The sequence below is a fragment of the Trachurus trachurus genome (genome assembly GCF_905171665.1).
Source record: "Trachurus trachurus genome assembly, chromosome: 24".
NCBI lineage: Eukaryota > Metazoa > Chordata > Actinopteri > Carangiformes > Carangidae > Trachurus > Trachurus trachurus.
This window is the reverse complement of record NC_139910.1, coordinates 12,237,717-12,253,360: the sequence shown is the minus strand read 5'-3', so window position 1 is coordinate 12,253,360 and position 15,644 is coordinate 12,237,717. Positions and strand designations below refer to the sequence as shown.

Below are 15,644 nucleotides of genomic sequence, written 5' to 3'. Positions count from 1 at the left end.
CGGGCAAACATCTCTTATTAAGAAAGTCCAGCACGGCGGACACAGAAGAGACTACATAAATGCCACCAAAACGAGACAGAAGTCGAGTTACGGAAGGCTTCAAAACAACATTGCCTGGAGCTAATGCTAAAGGAGGTAATGTGCTAATCGACAGTTGTCACGACTACACCACTACCATGACTTTTGCCGGCGGTACAGATGACTTTGACGAGTTTCCTCCTCTCCCTGTGACCCCAAGCAAATCACCGGCTCCAAAAAAGACTATGTATGCACGCGAAAGCACCGAGCACGGTAACTCCAGTGACATTGTCACTTCTCTATCTGCATTGATAAACACAAGATCTGACAGCATTGAGAAGATGGTCGGTGAAAACGCAATGAAAATAGAAGGTCTGAAAAAAACTATTGACTTTGCTTGTGCGGAAATTAAGGATATGAAAGTCAAAATATCTACGATTGAGAAACGAGCCTCTTCTGAGGAAAAACGAGTGGATGTCTGTCAGCAAAAGATCTCTGACTTGGAGAGATACTCCCGGCGGTGGAACTTGCGACTCCATGGTGTGGAAGAGACGGAGAAGGAAGATGTGCGGCAAAAAGCCATTCAAATCTGTCAAGGTGTTTTGCCAGAACAAAAAAACAAGCTCGTTGACAACATTGATGTGGTGCACCGCCTCGGCAACAAACGACCAAACGACCCCAAACCAAGAGGAGTGATCATCCAGTTCTCATCGCGAGTACACAGAGATGCAGTGTGGAAAGCTGCAAAAACATCCCGCTTTCTACGGGACAACGACTTGAGATTCGCCGAGGATCTCTCAAAAGAGGACAGAGAACGAAGGAATAAACTGTGGCCAATGATCGAGAAGGCTCGAAAGGAGGGGAAAGCAGCCCACTTTGTTGGAGGCCGTGCCTTCATCAGTGGATCCGAAGTGAATCTCCCTCCTTAGGACTATGCTGTCAGGTATAGCTAAGTATTATGATAGGTTGTTCCCTTTATTCTTTAACTCGGAACAAAATCAGTAATCTGAATTTTCATCTTTTGTTTTAACACAACTCAGAGGCAGCTCTTTCGTTCTCATTTTCAGACTCATTTTTATCATTTTATTTTCTCTATTTATTTTTCAATATATTTTTTTATAAATAGGAGATGAAAAAGAAAGAAAAACGCTCAAACCATTTAATATCTCCCCTTCCTTAATTGCACTATACCTTATTTTATTATGATGGCAGATCTTACAAACAGTAAGTAAATATGCTGTGTTTTTATTTTATTTTGTTTATTTTGCTGGTCTATTATTAGGCCTTACCTCAACTCTACTCATATTTTATGCTAATAATGCAGCACTCGGTTCCCCTTATGAGTGATATACTCCTTCTAAGTGAGTGGTTTCTCTTTGTATAACTTTTTCTCTGTTCTTTGACAACTTTGTCCTTGTGTTTAGTTTCCCTTAATGCCAGGGGGTTAAGACAAAATTGCAAGCGTAAAGCCTTATTTTTGTTTGCCAAACAACTCAAAACAGACTTTTGTTTCTTTCAAGAATCCCATTCTATATCTGCTGATGTAAATTTTTGGAGGTCACAATGGGGCAACGAGGTCTGGTTTTCACATGGCTCTGAGCGCTCTGCCGGAGTCACTACAGCTAAAAATACCTTTAATGGAAATGTCCTACATTCAGATTGTGATCCTTTGGGTCACTACATTTTATTGGTAATTAGATCTGTTAATACTACCATCATTATTGTTAATGTGTATGGATATAATTCTAAATTAGAGAACGACAATTTACTTGACCTGATAGAAAACAGAATTGTTAATTGGCTTTCCAAGTATCCCAACTCTCTTGTTATCCTTGGTGGGGATTTTAATATAACTTTTGATAATACAATTGACAGGTGGCCCCCAACTCAATCCTCTCCTCCTAATACAAGATTAAAAATGCTGATGGAGAAATTTGATATTTCAGATGTATGGAGAAAAAAATTCCCAAATGAAAAATCCTTCACATGGAGTAATAAAATGGGAACTAAACAATCCCGCATCGATTTCTGGCTAATATCTAACTCCATTAATGAAAATAACATTACAGTTAATATCCTTACCACGCCTTTAACTGACCACAGAGCAATATATATTAATTTACAATTATTAGCAACCGATGTTACCCACTGTAGATCCTCTTATTGGAAATTAAACAACTCTTTACTTGAGCATAAACCGGTTATAAAAGAAATAAACAAATTAATTTGCCAGTTCTGGGATAAAGCTAGTAGAGAGAAAGCTTATAATTCTAACTGGGAGCTATGTAAGTTTGAAATATGCAAGTTCCTGAGAAGGTATGGAAGTATTATTGCCAAGTCTAGGAGAATTGAAGAAGAAGAGTTAATCTCTAAAATTGCTTTGTATTATCAGAGATCTCCCGAGGATGTTTCACAGGAAGATAGGCTGATTTTGCTAGACCTTCAGGGTAAACTTGACGATATATATCGACGCAAGGCAGAAGGAGCCTTTGTGAGATCGAGAAAGAATTGGCTAGAGGAAGGTGAGCAAAATTCTGCTTATTTTTTTAAACTTGAAAAACATCGCTCCAAAACCAACTCTATCCACCAGTTGAATATTAATGGTGTCGTCTCTGAAAACATGAAACTAATCTCTGACTTCTGCAGTAACTTCTATGGTAATTTATATAGTTCTAAATATGATGAGGGAGTTGCAACTTCATATTTAACTTCTATAAAGGACTTGAAAATAATTGATTCAAATGACAAAGCTTACTGTGATGCCCCCTTCACTCTGAAAGAGGCTCTTGATTCTATTGACTCTCTTAAAAACAATAAATCCCCTGGCACAGACGGCCTAACTGCCGAATTTTACAAGTGCTTTTCAAATCAGTTAGCCCCGTTTTTATTACAGGTATTTATAGAAAGTATTGAAAACAATACACTTCCTCCAAGCCTCACTCAAGGTATCATTACACTGATTCCTAAACCTAATAAAGATGTGCTGTTTATAGACAATTGGAGGCCTATATGTCTACTTAACAATGACTATAAGATTTTTGCTATTATGCTTGCTAAGAGACTTAAAGTAGTCCTTGATACAATTATCGACGAGACACAGACAGGTTTTATGAGAAATAGACACATCTCAAATAATATCAGACTCGTATTGGACATCCTTGATTACTCTGACCTGGTATCTGATGACAGCTTTATTCTCTTCCTGGACTTCTATAAGGCCTTTGATACAATAGAACATAAATTTATCTTTCACTCTTTAGAAAAATTCGGATTTGGTGGCTACTTTTGTGAGGCTATTAAAACCTTGTATGCTCACAGTAATAGTTCAATTAAATTAAAACATGGCACAACCCCACGATTCGACCTCAAGCGAGGTATTCGACAGGGATGCCCAATTTCGCCCTATTTGTTTTTACTCTGTACACAAATTCTTACAACACACATTATTAATAGCAACATTAAAGGAATTAATATAGCTGGTAGGGATATTTTCATTAGTCAGCTGGCTGATGATACTACGCTTTTTTTAAAAGATGCCAGCCAAGTACCTATTGCCCTCAACATCATTAATGAGTTTTCCAAGGCTTCTGGTCTATGCTTAAATGTTAATAAATGTGAACTGCTAGCTGTTAAAAACTGCGATGTTTGCTCTATCTGCAACATAACAGTAAAAGATGAAGTCAAATATCTAGGCCTTATAATCACCAAGAATCAAAAGACAAGATCCACCCTAAATTTTACTCCAATTATTCAAAAAACTAAAAAAAAACTAAATCAATGGTTACAGAGGGACTTATCCTTAAAGGGTAGAGTCTTGATAACTAAAGCAGAGGGAATCTCTCGATTAACTTATGCTGCTATCTCACTACATTTAGATAATAAAATTAGCAAAGCTGTTGACCAGATGCTTTTCAATTTCATATGGAAAAATCGTACACATTACATTAGAAAAAGTATCGTCATGAATAATTATGAGTCTGGAGGGCTCAACTTCCTGGATTTTAAAACTTTAAACAATACATTTAAAATTAATTGGGCAAAAAATTTTATAAAAAATCCCACCTCAATTTGGAATTTTATTCCCCATCATATTTTCTCTCGTTTTGGAGGCTTTCATTTTATACTGTCTTGTAACTATAATGTAGAAAAACTCCCGGTTAAACTAGCTGTATTTCATAAACAGGTCCTCCTAGCCTGGACTCTCATCTATAAGCACAACTTTTCACCCCACCGATATATTATTTGGAACAATAGAGATATCATAGTTAGAAATAAGTCCCTTTTTATTGAAACCTGGTTCCAGAACCGGATTTGGCTGGTGAGTCAGCTGCTAAATGAGGAAGGCGTTTTGCTGTCTTACAGAGACTTTTTGTCACGACATAATCTCCAAGTCACTCCTGAGGAATTTTCAGTTGTCACTAATGCTATACCATCAGGCACTTTAATGCTTTTTAAAAACAGTTGTACATCCTCATCTAGACTTATATCTGTCCCATATTCAACTGACTCTCCAGAAGGAAAAATATGTTTCTCACTAACCCAAAAGAATAATAATAAAAAAGTACGTGCCTTATTCCAAAAAGATATTGTTGCTACCCCTAATATTACTGTTTATTGGAATCGTTTCACAGATCATATTGATTGGAAAAAAACTTGGATGCTTCCTAACAAGTTTTTAATCACCAATAAGGTTAAGGAGGTTTCTTACAAAATCATACATAAATATTATCCAGCTAATCATTATATGCAAAAATTTAATAAAAAGGACATTAATATTAACTGCTCTTTCTGTAATTTGCATCCAGAAACAGTTGTTCATATGTTCTGGCTTTGCTCTCACACGAAAAAACTATGGGCAGACCTTAGCAAATTTATTATTGACTCTTTTACAATAGATTTTACTTTACTTTGGGAAAATGTTGTTTTTGGTTTCCATAAATATCCCAAGAAAGAAGGAAAATGTTACTTTTTAATAAATCTGTTTTTATTTTTCGCAAAATTTCATATTCATAAAAGTAAATTTTCTAAGAAAACCCCTTGCTTTTATGTTTTTCAAAAAGAAATGGAACTTTATTTTAAGCTAATCACCAAATCAGCAAATGAAAAGGCAATTAAAACCATAGACCTTTGTAATATGTATAACCTTGTTGTATAATGAACATTACCCCTGGCACATGTTCTTTGTATTCTCATTGTATACTGTTCCCTGTATACTATTTGTACTTGTCAGCTATTTGTACTTGTCAGCTTCTTTTAAATAAAGCTGTTTAAAAAAAAAAAAAAAAAAAAAAAAAAAAAAAAAAGAGTAGCCTACATCAGAAATGTAAGGGGTGAAATACTTAGATATTTAACAATTAAATATTCAAATGTGTATATATTTATATCACTTCCTATTTATTATTTTGTCTTAATCACACTCTATTACAAATACTGCTCTTTTTTTTTTTTTTTAATTTACTGCTATTTCCCAGCCAACACATCCAAGTGGGGTCCACATGAAATTCACTTGGGTTACATGGACTTCAACTCAACTTTTTTTTTTTTTAATAGATTTTTATCTAAACAACATACAAGGGCTCTCTGTATTCAATATATAAAAATGGAAAAACAAACCACCATCCAAACCAAAATGACGTAGCTCATGACTGTCCTTACCCCAAAAAGTAAAAAAAGACATCAGAATAGAGTGGGCTTTTAAATGGATTGGTGTTGGGCCCCATGTGGGCATCCCAGAAAAATATGCATGGGTTTTGCCCATATGAAGCCCAACAAGGGCCCAGCATCAACCCATCAGGGCTAACACATGTAGGGCCTCCATGGAAACTGTGGACAAAATCAGCTGGGCCCCAGTTGGGGAGCCAGGATGGGGCCCATCTAGGCCCCACATGGGTGTGCTGGCTGGGTTATCTGTCCTATACATTTCTTTGCTGTTGTCTGCTGCTGCAACCCTGTAAATTTCCCCATTGTGGGACAAATAAAGGATTATATTATATTATGCAAATGTTTATATTGTAGCCTACCTAGTACAACACACATAATAATACATAACTTAAAAACAGTTTTGTTGATTATAGTTTGCATCTATAATCTAATTCTGCACTAAAAGTAAAAACTACAATGTTTTCCTTCCAAATACAGTAAGATTGAATTTCTGATGCACATTTGTAAGTTGTTGTTGTTATTGTTTTTTTTTTTTAGCTCATATTCTTCTGTGTGATGATGCCTCAAAGGCATTTCAGCTGCACTCCAAAAACTACAGAAACAGAGATAAAAAAAAAAATAATAAAAAAAAAACATGGCAGTTTTCCTTTCTTCACAAATTCTCATGCACACACGTTTACAGTCAAAACCTCCAGTAAGACAACCTGCAGCATCTTCAAAATAACAAAAATGGAGTCTTTAAATGTTTCCATAATTATTTATTCATCAGTAGTTCCTGATAATCTTTCCAACAGTTTTTTTTTTTTATCCCAGCAGCCTTAACAGGTTGACGTGTCTCTAGGAAAATTATAAACTGACAGAGCAGCTCAAAAGATAAAATGCTTAGCAAAGCTCTTGTTACTCTGTCAGTGTATCTTTTAATAAATACACTTATTGCACTTGAGGGTATGAAAAATCTTCCGTTATTTTTCCACAGTCATCTCCACACTGATCCCCTTACATTCCACGCATTTTATACAAATTCACATAGATGTATTTAACTAAGTTCTCGTCACAGCACTATTAATCATCGCCAGCTAATGGGATCTACTGTCATTTCACCTTGCAGAGCAGAACAGAAACTGTCTAATCTCATACTGCCTCGGAAATATCTTTACCAAAGCCTGAAGCTGCCTTTTTCCTACTGCATTTTCTATTAGGTTAATCCTTTCAGACACCTCTGTGCTTAACCTCTTTTCTTCATTAGTCTCTCTGCTGCCAGTTCCCGATTCTTAAATACTTACCCTCCTGGAAAGAGAGACAGTTAAACCCTCTTTTCTTTGCAATGATTCATTCCAATGCAGCTGTTTCCTCTTTGTATACGGAAGGAGCAGTGGTGGAGAAAGTACTCAGATACATACCTAAAAGTACCAACACAGCAATGTAAAAAACAAACAAAAAAAAAAGTCAAAATCCTGCATTAAAACTCACTTATACATAAAAGGACAAAAATATTCATTAGCGGAAATGCACTCAGGTCATTCTACACTGTAAAAATGGCTTCTGTGACGAGAAGATAAATCTGAGAGGGGTTAATGGGAAAGGCAAGAAGATCACAAATCTTTATTTATTTATGGACTTTTTTGTTGCTATTCCTGGCTTTTGCTTTTTATTGTAAAATACTAGAACGTGGGAAACTTATATTGAATCATTTGAGAAATTCAGATGGGGATGTCTCTTTGGTTAAACTGCAAATTAAGGGCTCTAACCGCTTTATGTGCAGGGTCACAAGCTGAAAAGAATAAAAACCAGTGGTTTAAAGAGGCTATTGGCAAGTTTTCTCCCCAGTAGTCGGTTATAATATGCCCACTGAGCAATGCTATGTTGTAAAAGTTAAATGCTACAGTGAGTTGCTATCAGAAATTGACGTGACAGGCTAGCAGCCAGTTAGACAGCATGCTAAAGTCAGTGGAAGGAAAGTTGGTGTTGCAGCTTTCAGTGAATGAGAACTGATGCCGAGCTCACAACATTTCTTCTAGACTGGTGACTTAGCCACGTGGAAATTAATCAATTAATTAATATTAGATATGTGGCAATAGCAAAAACATACAAACAGCTTCTTTAGTATTAAAGATTGTTGTGTAGGTTAGGTTATGGTTAACTGGCACATATTGATAATCAAAATATAATGTTGAAGTGGCAGTAAAATATGCCAGTAGAAGTAGTTAATACAGTTTTTGCTAGTTCCCGCCAATTTCTTAAAAAAACAAACAAAAAACGTCACATAAATGCAGTTAAACTCCTTTATGTTTGGGAACTGTAAGCCTATCTACTGAGGTGGTTTGGTCATGGACCTCGACAATGGTCAGTGAGGGAGTCATGACTGTTACTCATTCATTCAAAATCCGTGCAACTTTTCTAACCTTTAGGCTACTGCACCTACCAAACTTTTAGTAGGCTACCAAAGAAGAAAATCACTGCTTTTTCTTTAGATATATTTTATTAAAAAAGGAAACCCAACAAGAACTTTTTTTTTACATAATCATCAAGGATTTTTATTATCTTAGTCTCTTTCATCAGTTTCATATCATTACAGAAAATGTTATAGTACAGCGTTGTTCAATGTCTCCTCATTGCTTAATAATTTCCTTAGGAGTGCTGGTCACATATATCTGTACAATATGGTTCTTATTTTTTCTGTACATTTTTTGTGAAGTTGGTTAAAAAGGCTGTCAGCACTTAAAGAAGCTGTTTCTTTTCTTTCTTTTTTTTTTCTTAAATAGTTGATCAAATAAAAGATTATTTTCCCCAGGTTCAGCTCGCCCCTGGGGGGGGTTTGGGGCAGAGTTTACACCCGGTCACTGTGAATATAAGGAAGCTTCAGGGTCTGGGCAGAATGAGGCGTGCCCCCCCCACCTCCCCCTCCAAACATCAACACTTCCCTGCCCAGGCATTTGGCACTGCGCACATAAACAAGACTCACAAGATAAACAACAAGCAAAGCTCTTTGTGAAGCCATTATGATGCATACTAATGAGAGAAAAACAGAAGTGTCACCTTGATGGGCGCTCAAAAGAGGAAGTGGCCTTGATGTGCCTCCTCTTCCTCTTAGCTGAGCACCATGGGAAATCTGGAGTCTTCCTCAATGTTTTCTTCATTTTCAAAAAACAGATTATTTTTTTCCACTAAAGATGAGAAAATAATAATTTTCTTTTTTTGTCCTGGCAGGCACCTACAGCTGTCTATTAAAATGCTACTGCTATAGATAAGGTCTAGCATTGAACACACAAAGCAATTGCAATGAAAGGAACGAAGTTGCCTTAATATAATAATGATAATAAGAAGAATAATGATAATAATAATAAGAATAATCATAATAATATATTACAGAATAAATCTCTTTTTATAATTTGATTTTTTCATTAAAAGTTATATTTTCTTTGTTTGAAATACTATAATCTTTTTAAATTAATTTTTTCATATGTATCTAGGTTGTGATCAAGATGTTGACTATACCTCAACGTTATCCAAATCAATAAAAACTAGCTGTGCCGTTGCATATTACAGAATAGTCAATGATATGTGGACATGCACCGTGAACCACCCATTCCAACCCTCGCTATATGACGCCGACTCTCCGTCCCTCCGTGATGACATCATAGCCGGCCGATGACCATGACATCAACCACCTCGCCCTTGTGCAGCTCCACGTATTGCTCTGTTTTCGGAGGTAGCATGAGGAGCCCGTTGGCGCTGCGCATACTCATCAGCCTGCTGCTCACCTGGTTCCCTGCGACACAGAGGACGGGAAGACGGAGGGGACAAAACACTTAGAATCAGAGCTCTGCACCGTGACATGAGGGGGGAAGTGGACATTTAGATTAAAATTGAACAAGTTCTTGTGTTTTGCAGTTTTCCTGTCCTGTTAGTTTTAAATTCAAACTAGCTAATGATTAAAACATAGTTGAGATCGGTGGCTCATGCACAACAACTCAAATATGTTGTCAACATGATTCATTATCTATCTTTCTGATGATGAGACAAATATGAGGCTACAACTAGTTTATATATTTTAATCCATTCTGTATGACTGATAAAAAGACTTTTAACATAGTTTTTCCTCTTTGCTCTGAAAAAGAAATATATTTTCTGCTGATATAAGCTCCACAAGATAAACCACCATGTCAAATGTGATACACATACTGTACCTACGTGTTGTTAATGCACTTCCCTCTGTAAAGGGCCGAAGCATGTGCTCTCACAAACGGTATCTCCCAAAATACTTCTATCTAGCTAATTATTATTATTTTTTCCATACAGTATTATTTGTTGACTATGACTTTGGTACCTGTGCTCTGTGCCCACGGCAGAGGTTCCTGGTGATGCCATGTCAGAATGCAGCGGTGGTATTCAGGGCGAGGGTCCAATTTCACATCACAAGACAACTGAGGAAAAAAACATACAACATAAATTATAACGACACGTCAGCAAGTCACTTTATTGTCGTGGGTGGCCAAACCCCGGTTTCCTCCCACAAAGTTAGTTGTAGACAGTTTCAGACTGGTGACACTGTGGACGTGTGTGACCTCGATGAAGAGTTTGATCTCTTGAGACTCTCTTTTTTTGTTTCTTCCATGAACTTTGGAAGTAGCTGCAGTTATGCCATCACTAATCCCCACAAGGCTTTGGACTAATTAACATTTTCTGTTTGTTTAGCATGTGTCCCCAAGAACTGATTTACTGCCAAACTTGGGGAAGTCCTTGATATCCAACTTTCCTCAAGCGCATGAATGCAGCACAATGATTACAGCTAAGAAAAAAAAAGGAAAGAAAGAAAAGCAAACAACACGAAAAAAAAAAAAAATTAAATACTCCTAATGGCAAAAATCCCAGATCTAGGCAATCACCAGAATATAATTACTGGGTTAAATGCTAGCTGCCAACCCAAATTCTGCCAAATACTTTTGTACATTTTTAAACTTTATATATTTGCTAATAGGCAAAAAGGCAAACAGAAAGCAGTGGGAAGCTCTTCCAACTTTGCTGGCAGACACCAAGGTTTTTTTTTTCCAGAATACTATTTGACCTGGGTCTGATGCCATCTGCTGAGGGAAATTATCTGGCTTCATCTGCACTTTAGAGCCATCACTTCCACCACTAAGTGGCAGTAATGTGTTCAAGTTGATTTCTAACTGCTTTATAACACCAAGTGATGTAGCATAGCACTCTGGATAGCGCCCATGATGGCAGGGGACCAGACCTCTTACTTGATGATGCTACTTGGGGACACACACAGGCTATGTCTACGCTCTGTGTGTGTGTGTGTGTGTGTGTGATATTATTATGATTTGTCTTGCTCAACAATTATGAATATTCATGACGGGGGAGCAGGCCTTCAGGTCAGTGTGGGCTGTGATTGCCTTCTCTGCCAAGTCAGAGCAAAACATGGTGGTCATAAATATGTATCAAGCGGATGATGAAAATGGTATAAAATCATAAGTTAAGATGCAATGGACTGCAATGCCCCGATCTGAAACTTTAGTACAAATATAATTGGAAGTATTCTGATGTTTTGTATTTGCTCTCTGCTGCAGTTTGTTGTATATACACCAAAATGTCCTCAAGCGAGAAGAGAACAGATCTTTTTGTAAATTGGAAGGTTTTTTTTGTTCAAAGTGACATCTACATCTCTACATCTGATACAGTGGGAGGCTGAAACATCTTTTTCAGCCCGTATGCAACAGATCTTGTACCTGATCACTAAACAGGGGAAAAAAAAAAAACTTTTTGTGACCACCAGAAGTTCAAAACCTTTGGCCTTGTATGTCTTGGCCAATAAGCCAGGGTTCTGTCCTTGTTGCCCTCTACATCCTACCCTCGCTTTGATGATGGTGGGCCTAGGGTCCAAAATGCCCTGCATCTTCCTTAAGGCAGGGATGACAAAAAGATTACAGGTGACAACAGCGGACACGGGGTTTCCTAGGACAGACGGACAGACACAGAAAGGAGAGCGAGAAGAGAAAAATATATGAGTAACATCTCCTCAGAAGCAGCGGCGTGAATCACTCTTTCTCTCAACTTCACACACTACCTGGGAGGGCAAAGATTAGTTTGCGAGCACCGTCGATGTCCAAGGTCGCAAATGTTGTGGGGAGACTGAAAACAAAACAAATCAACATAAATCAGTTTAGACTTTAACCATGATTATAAATCTGTCTCACATTTTATATTACACGCTTTAATTTTGTGTAATTTGTCTTTTTTGTGCAACATCGCTCTGATTATTTTGTTGACCTTTACTCATTCTTATCAATTTGCCTGTAAAATGCCTGATGAGTGAGGACAGTTGCCTCAGAATAAAGAATAATAATAAAACCTTTCTCACCCTGGTTTCATGAAAACACGACCAAAATGAATCTGAGCATGAAGATCGATATCCAGCACCTGTTTCAGGTAATCCTGAAGAAGAGGAAATAAATTAAAAAAACCTGATCAAATACTGACACAAAGGACTAAAAAAAAATAGTACAAATAATAAAAATGTCATTTAAATTGGTGCACGAAATTGGACTTTGTGTTTTTTTTCCCCTTGTTCACTGTAAATGCTGCTGTCCCACTCTCTGCCACACGGTGTCACTGAAACACAATAACATGACTGGATGCGTTCACTGTCTTCAGTCACATACCTTCTCTCCCATGGACACTCCTCCTGAGGTGATGATGACATCAGCGCGGCTGATGCCTTCATTCAGAGCGTTGAGAAGGTCATCGGGGCTGTGGGGTGCAAGCAGACACACACACGGACACACACACACACACACACACACACACAAACAGATGTTAAAAACCAAATCGCAGGAGAGCAAATGATGGAAGGTCAAAGAAAATAGAGAGCTAGATTTAGGATAGGAAGAAAAAATAGAGAGATGATGGACATGATATTGGAGGTGTGGAAATGTTTATGACTTAGTAAATTTGAAGTGAAGACGCACTTGTCTCCCACGATGCCCAGATTGATAGTGGGGTAGCCGTGCTCCTGGATGGTGGCCAGCAGGGTGGAGCGATTGCTGTCCCTGATCTTCCCAGGATGGAGGTCGTCCTCTGGGTTCAGCAGCTTCCAAGACAACAATCGGAGAAAACAAAAACATCAAAAACCCATTCTATACTACTGAATAGCCACTGATCCCTATTTTTAAGTCAGTAAAAATCAGCTAAGACTTAATAAACATAAGTCAGTAAATATTCGTAGCGTCTCTTTTGGTGGGGAACGGAATAATTGTTGAGCTGGGGGACGAGGGGCTAAGATGCTTGTTGGCAGAACCAGCCTTGGTTTACTATCACATTATTACTGTATTTAGCCTGTTCTGTTCCTGGAACCAAGTGATTCTGAAAAATAGGCCAATACAGCGATTGCCAAAGATGTTACTCAGTTTAAAAATATCATACAACACTTCTGACTGAGTGGAGTAAACACTGTCTGAAGTGTTGCATTGACATCACAGATTCGTTGATGCTTGTGTTTTCACATTGTGATTAAATGATCGGTGTATTCATTGATTGAAAATGTTGTATTTGCTTCTTTTTAAACTGATATAAATAAACTGAATAAATGTGGGGTTTGAACTGGTGGAGAGAGATGAGCAAATGAAGATCTCAGTCAGTTTTCCTCTTTTCTTATTGACTAAATGAGCGTAATGATCAACAAGTCATTCATCCAGATAAATAGTAGATTTATCAATAATGAAAATAGGCTATAGTTGCAGCCCTACAGAAAAAACAACAACTTAACATGACTAAATGCAGTATGTGTGTAATGTGCTTTAGTTATGTTTTGGAATAATGTGAATCATCAAACTGTATAATGCGTGAATCTGAACACTCCCTTTTTTCAAGGTGAAGAAACTAAATTTGCATGTTTATAGTGGGTTTCTAGACAGATGTATTATGTGTATAGGTATATACTTTCAATTCCAAGCAGCAAGTTGGATATTTTATGTTCTTCTTATATCTCTACTGCATCATATCTGAGCTATAGCCTCCATTTCATTAGACTCGCTTTAAGAAGGAGACATGAGTCTTCCACCTCGCAGGTTTGGCATGTGGCCACGGTTTAGGTGACTCACGGCTGATTTATACATACTTTAAATATATCTGCACGGCGCTGAGAACAAGGTGTTATGGGCATTTAGTGTCTGCTGACGATCTCCCCGAAAGTTACACACCCCATCAAATTTTAAACTGCGTGTTAATTGCACAGAAAACGAATAAATGTAAATCACCCGGTCACAGACGAACACATGAAAGCACACATGAAACAGATGAGCGCGCGCTCACTTCTGAGTGTTGTGTCCACAGTCAAAGCAAACAGTGTTAATTGTGCATAAATATGACCGAGGTGCACCGTCAGCAAACATGGTTCACTGCTGTACCCTCTGCAGCTGAGGCCGAAACTCTGTGGCAAAGACTAAAAATAACAATGCACTGTATCTTTATTGAGGTGAGTGCATAAGGTAATTTCCCAAATGAACATAATGTTTTCTTCTTAGTTCAACATTTCAGCAAATTGGCCCATTGCCATAATCACTATAGTCATAGCAGTAGGTTTGTTACCTTTAATTGTCGGTGCAAGCTGTTTTTAGAACGGCGGAGCAGAGTCGCGAGCTGCTCAGAGCTACGCTACAGAAGCTGATTTGATCAAACTCATCAAATATACAATCCAACAACTCCAAAACGCTCTGGTGGACAAGTTGTGACCTGCACATTCACCACGCTATGAGATAATAACAGAAAGTTACGAGACAGAGTTGTTTTAGAGGTAAATTCATGCAAAACCGTTCCTGTCGGGGGCAGTTTTTCGGCAAACAGTCTCTGTATTTGCCACGAAAACAACTCTGTCTGGTATCGTTCTGTTATTATCTCATAGCGTGGTGAATGTGCAGGTCACAACTTGTCCACCATTGTGTATTTGATGAGTTTGATGAGGGAAACCAAGAAATCCCATGAGCCTCCGTAGCGTAGCTCTGAGCAGCTCGCGGCTCTGCTCCGCCGTTCTAAAAATAGCTTGCACCGACAATTAAAGGTAACAAACCTACTGCTAAGACTATAGGGATTATGGCAATGGGCCAATTTGGCAAAATGTTCAACTATCCCTTCAAAGCTCACCTCATTTCCTGTGGACATGACGGCCACCACAGGGAATTTCTGGACCTCCACCTCTGTGACTCCGACAGTGGCCAGGAGGCCGATTTCAGATGGGCCCATGTGGGTGCCCTTTGCCAGCACGCACTCTCCACGCTTGATGTCATGACCGATAGGCCTTGGGAGGAATGAGCAGACACAGTGCAATTAAAAACTGATCTGCAGTATTTGTTAGAAAATGATTCAGATTTTTTCTTACAGTAACCATCAGAAGAAGACACTAACCTGATGTCCTGCCCTGGACGAGCCTGTACTAGGATTCGTACTTCCAGCTCCTCTGTGCCCTGGAAGATAAAAAGCAGCTGTCAGACACATCACAGTGAACAGACAGTTTCCCATCAGACCCAAGTGATTGTGCTGGAGCAAGATTCATTATGCATCCATTCCCATCCATCTCTGGGCTAAACACAACCCATTTGCAGTTGCTATGGAGTAGTTAGTTACTATAATATCGAGGCTACACCCCAGTGTGTGTGGAGGTAAACACGAGACAAACTCTTCTGATCTTACGTCTTCAGACTCTCGGAGGAGCTCGGTGTCTTCCACCTGGACCACAGCGTCGGCCCCGCAGGGGATAGGAGCGCCTGTCGTCACCCTCATCACCTGGCCAGGCATCACTGTGTGGGTGGGCTGTTCAGGGGACACACAGCGGACAAAAATATAAGACTGAAATTTAATTAAAATTAAAATTTAGGATAAATCATGGCACACTGATAGTCCTGCAAAAGTTTGCAAGGTGTCTTTTTTTCAGCTTCGGAGCTTAAGTGAAGTGAAAAATTAAACTGAGT

General features: G+C 38.3%; 1 protein-coding gene across 4 annotated transcripts in view; it reads right to left on the bottom strand.

Moving 5' to 3' along the window:
- Positions 1–9,314: 9,314 nt before the first annotated feature.
- gphnb (gephyrin b) overlaps positions 9,315–15,644 on the bottom strand; it is a gene marked incomplete at both ends in the record, with an annotated part of 102,210 nt that continues 95,880 nt past the window's right edge. For all 4 annotated transcript variants that reach the window (XM_084000934.1, XM_084000933.1, XM_084000935.1 and 1 more), the window contains 10 exons: positions 9,315–9,448; positions 10,007–10,103; positions 11,534–11,637; positions 11,750–11,814; positions 12,044–12,117; positions 12,345–12,432; positions 12,651–12,772; positions 14,821–14,974; positions 15,082–15,140; positions 15,367–15,486. In XM_084000934.1, the coding sequence (XP_083857060.1) occupies positions 9,315–9,448; positions 10,007–10,103; positions 11,534–11,637; positions 11,750–11,814; positions 12,044–12,117; positions 12,345–12,432; positions 12,651–12,772; positions 14,821–14,974; positions 15,082–15,140; positions 15,367–15,486 (1,017 nt within the window). The remainder of the gene's footprint in view (positions 9,449–10,006; positions 10,104–11,533; positions 11,638–11,749; positions 11,815–12,043; positions 12,118–12,344; positions 12,433–12,650; positions 12,773–14,820; positions 14,975–15,081; positions 15,141–15,366; positions 15,487–15,644) is intronic.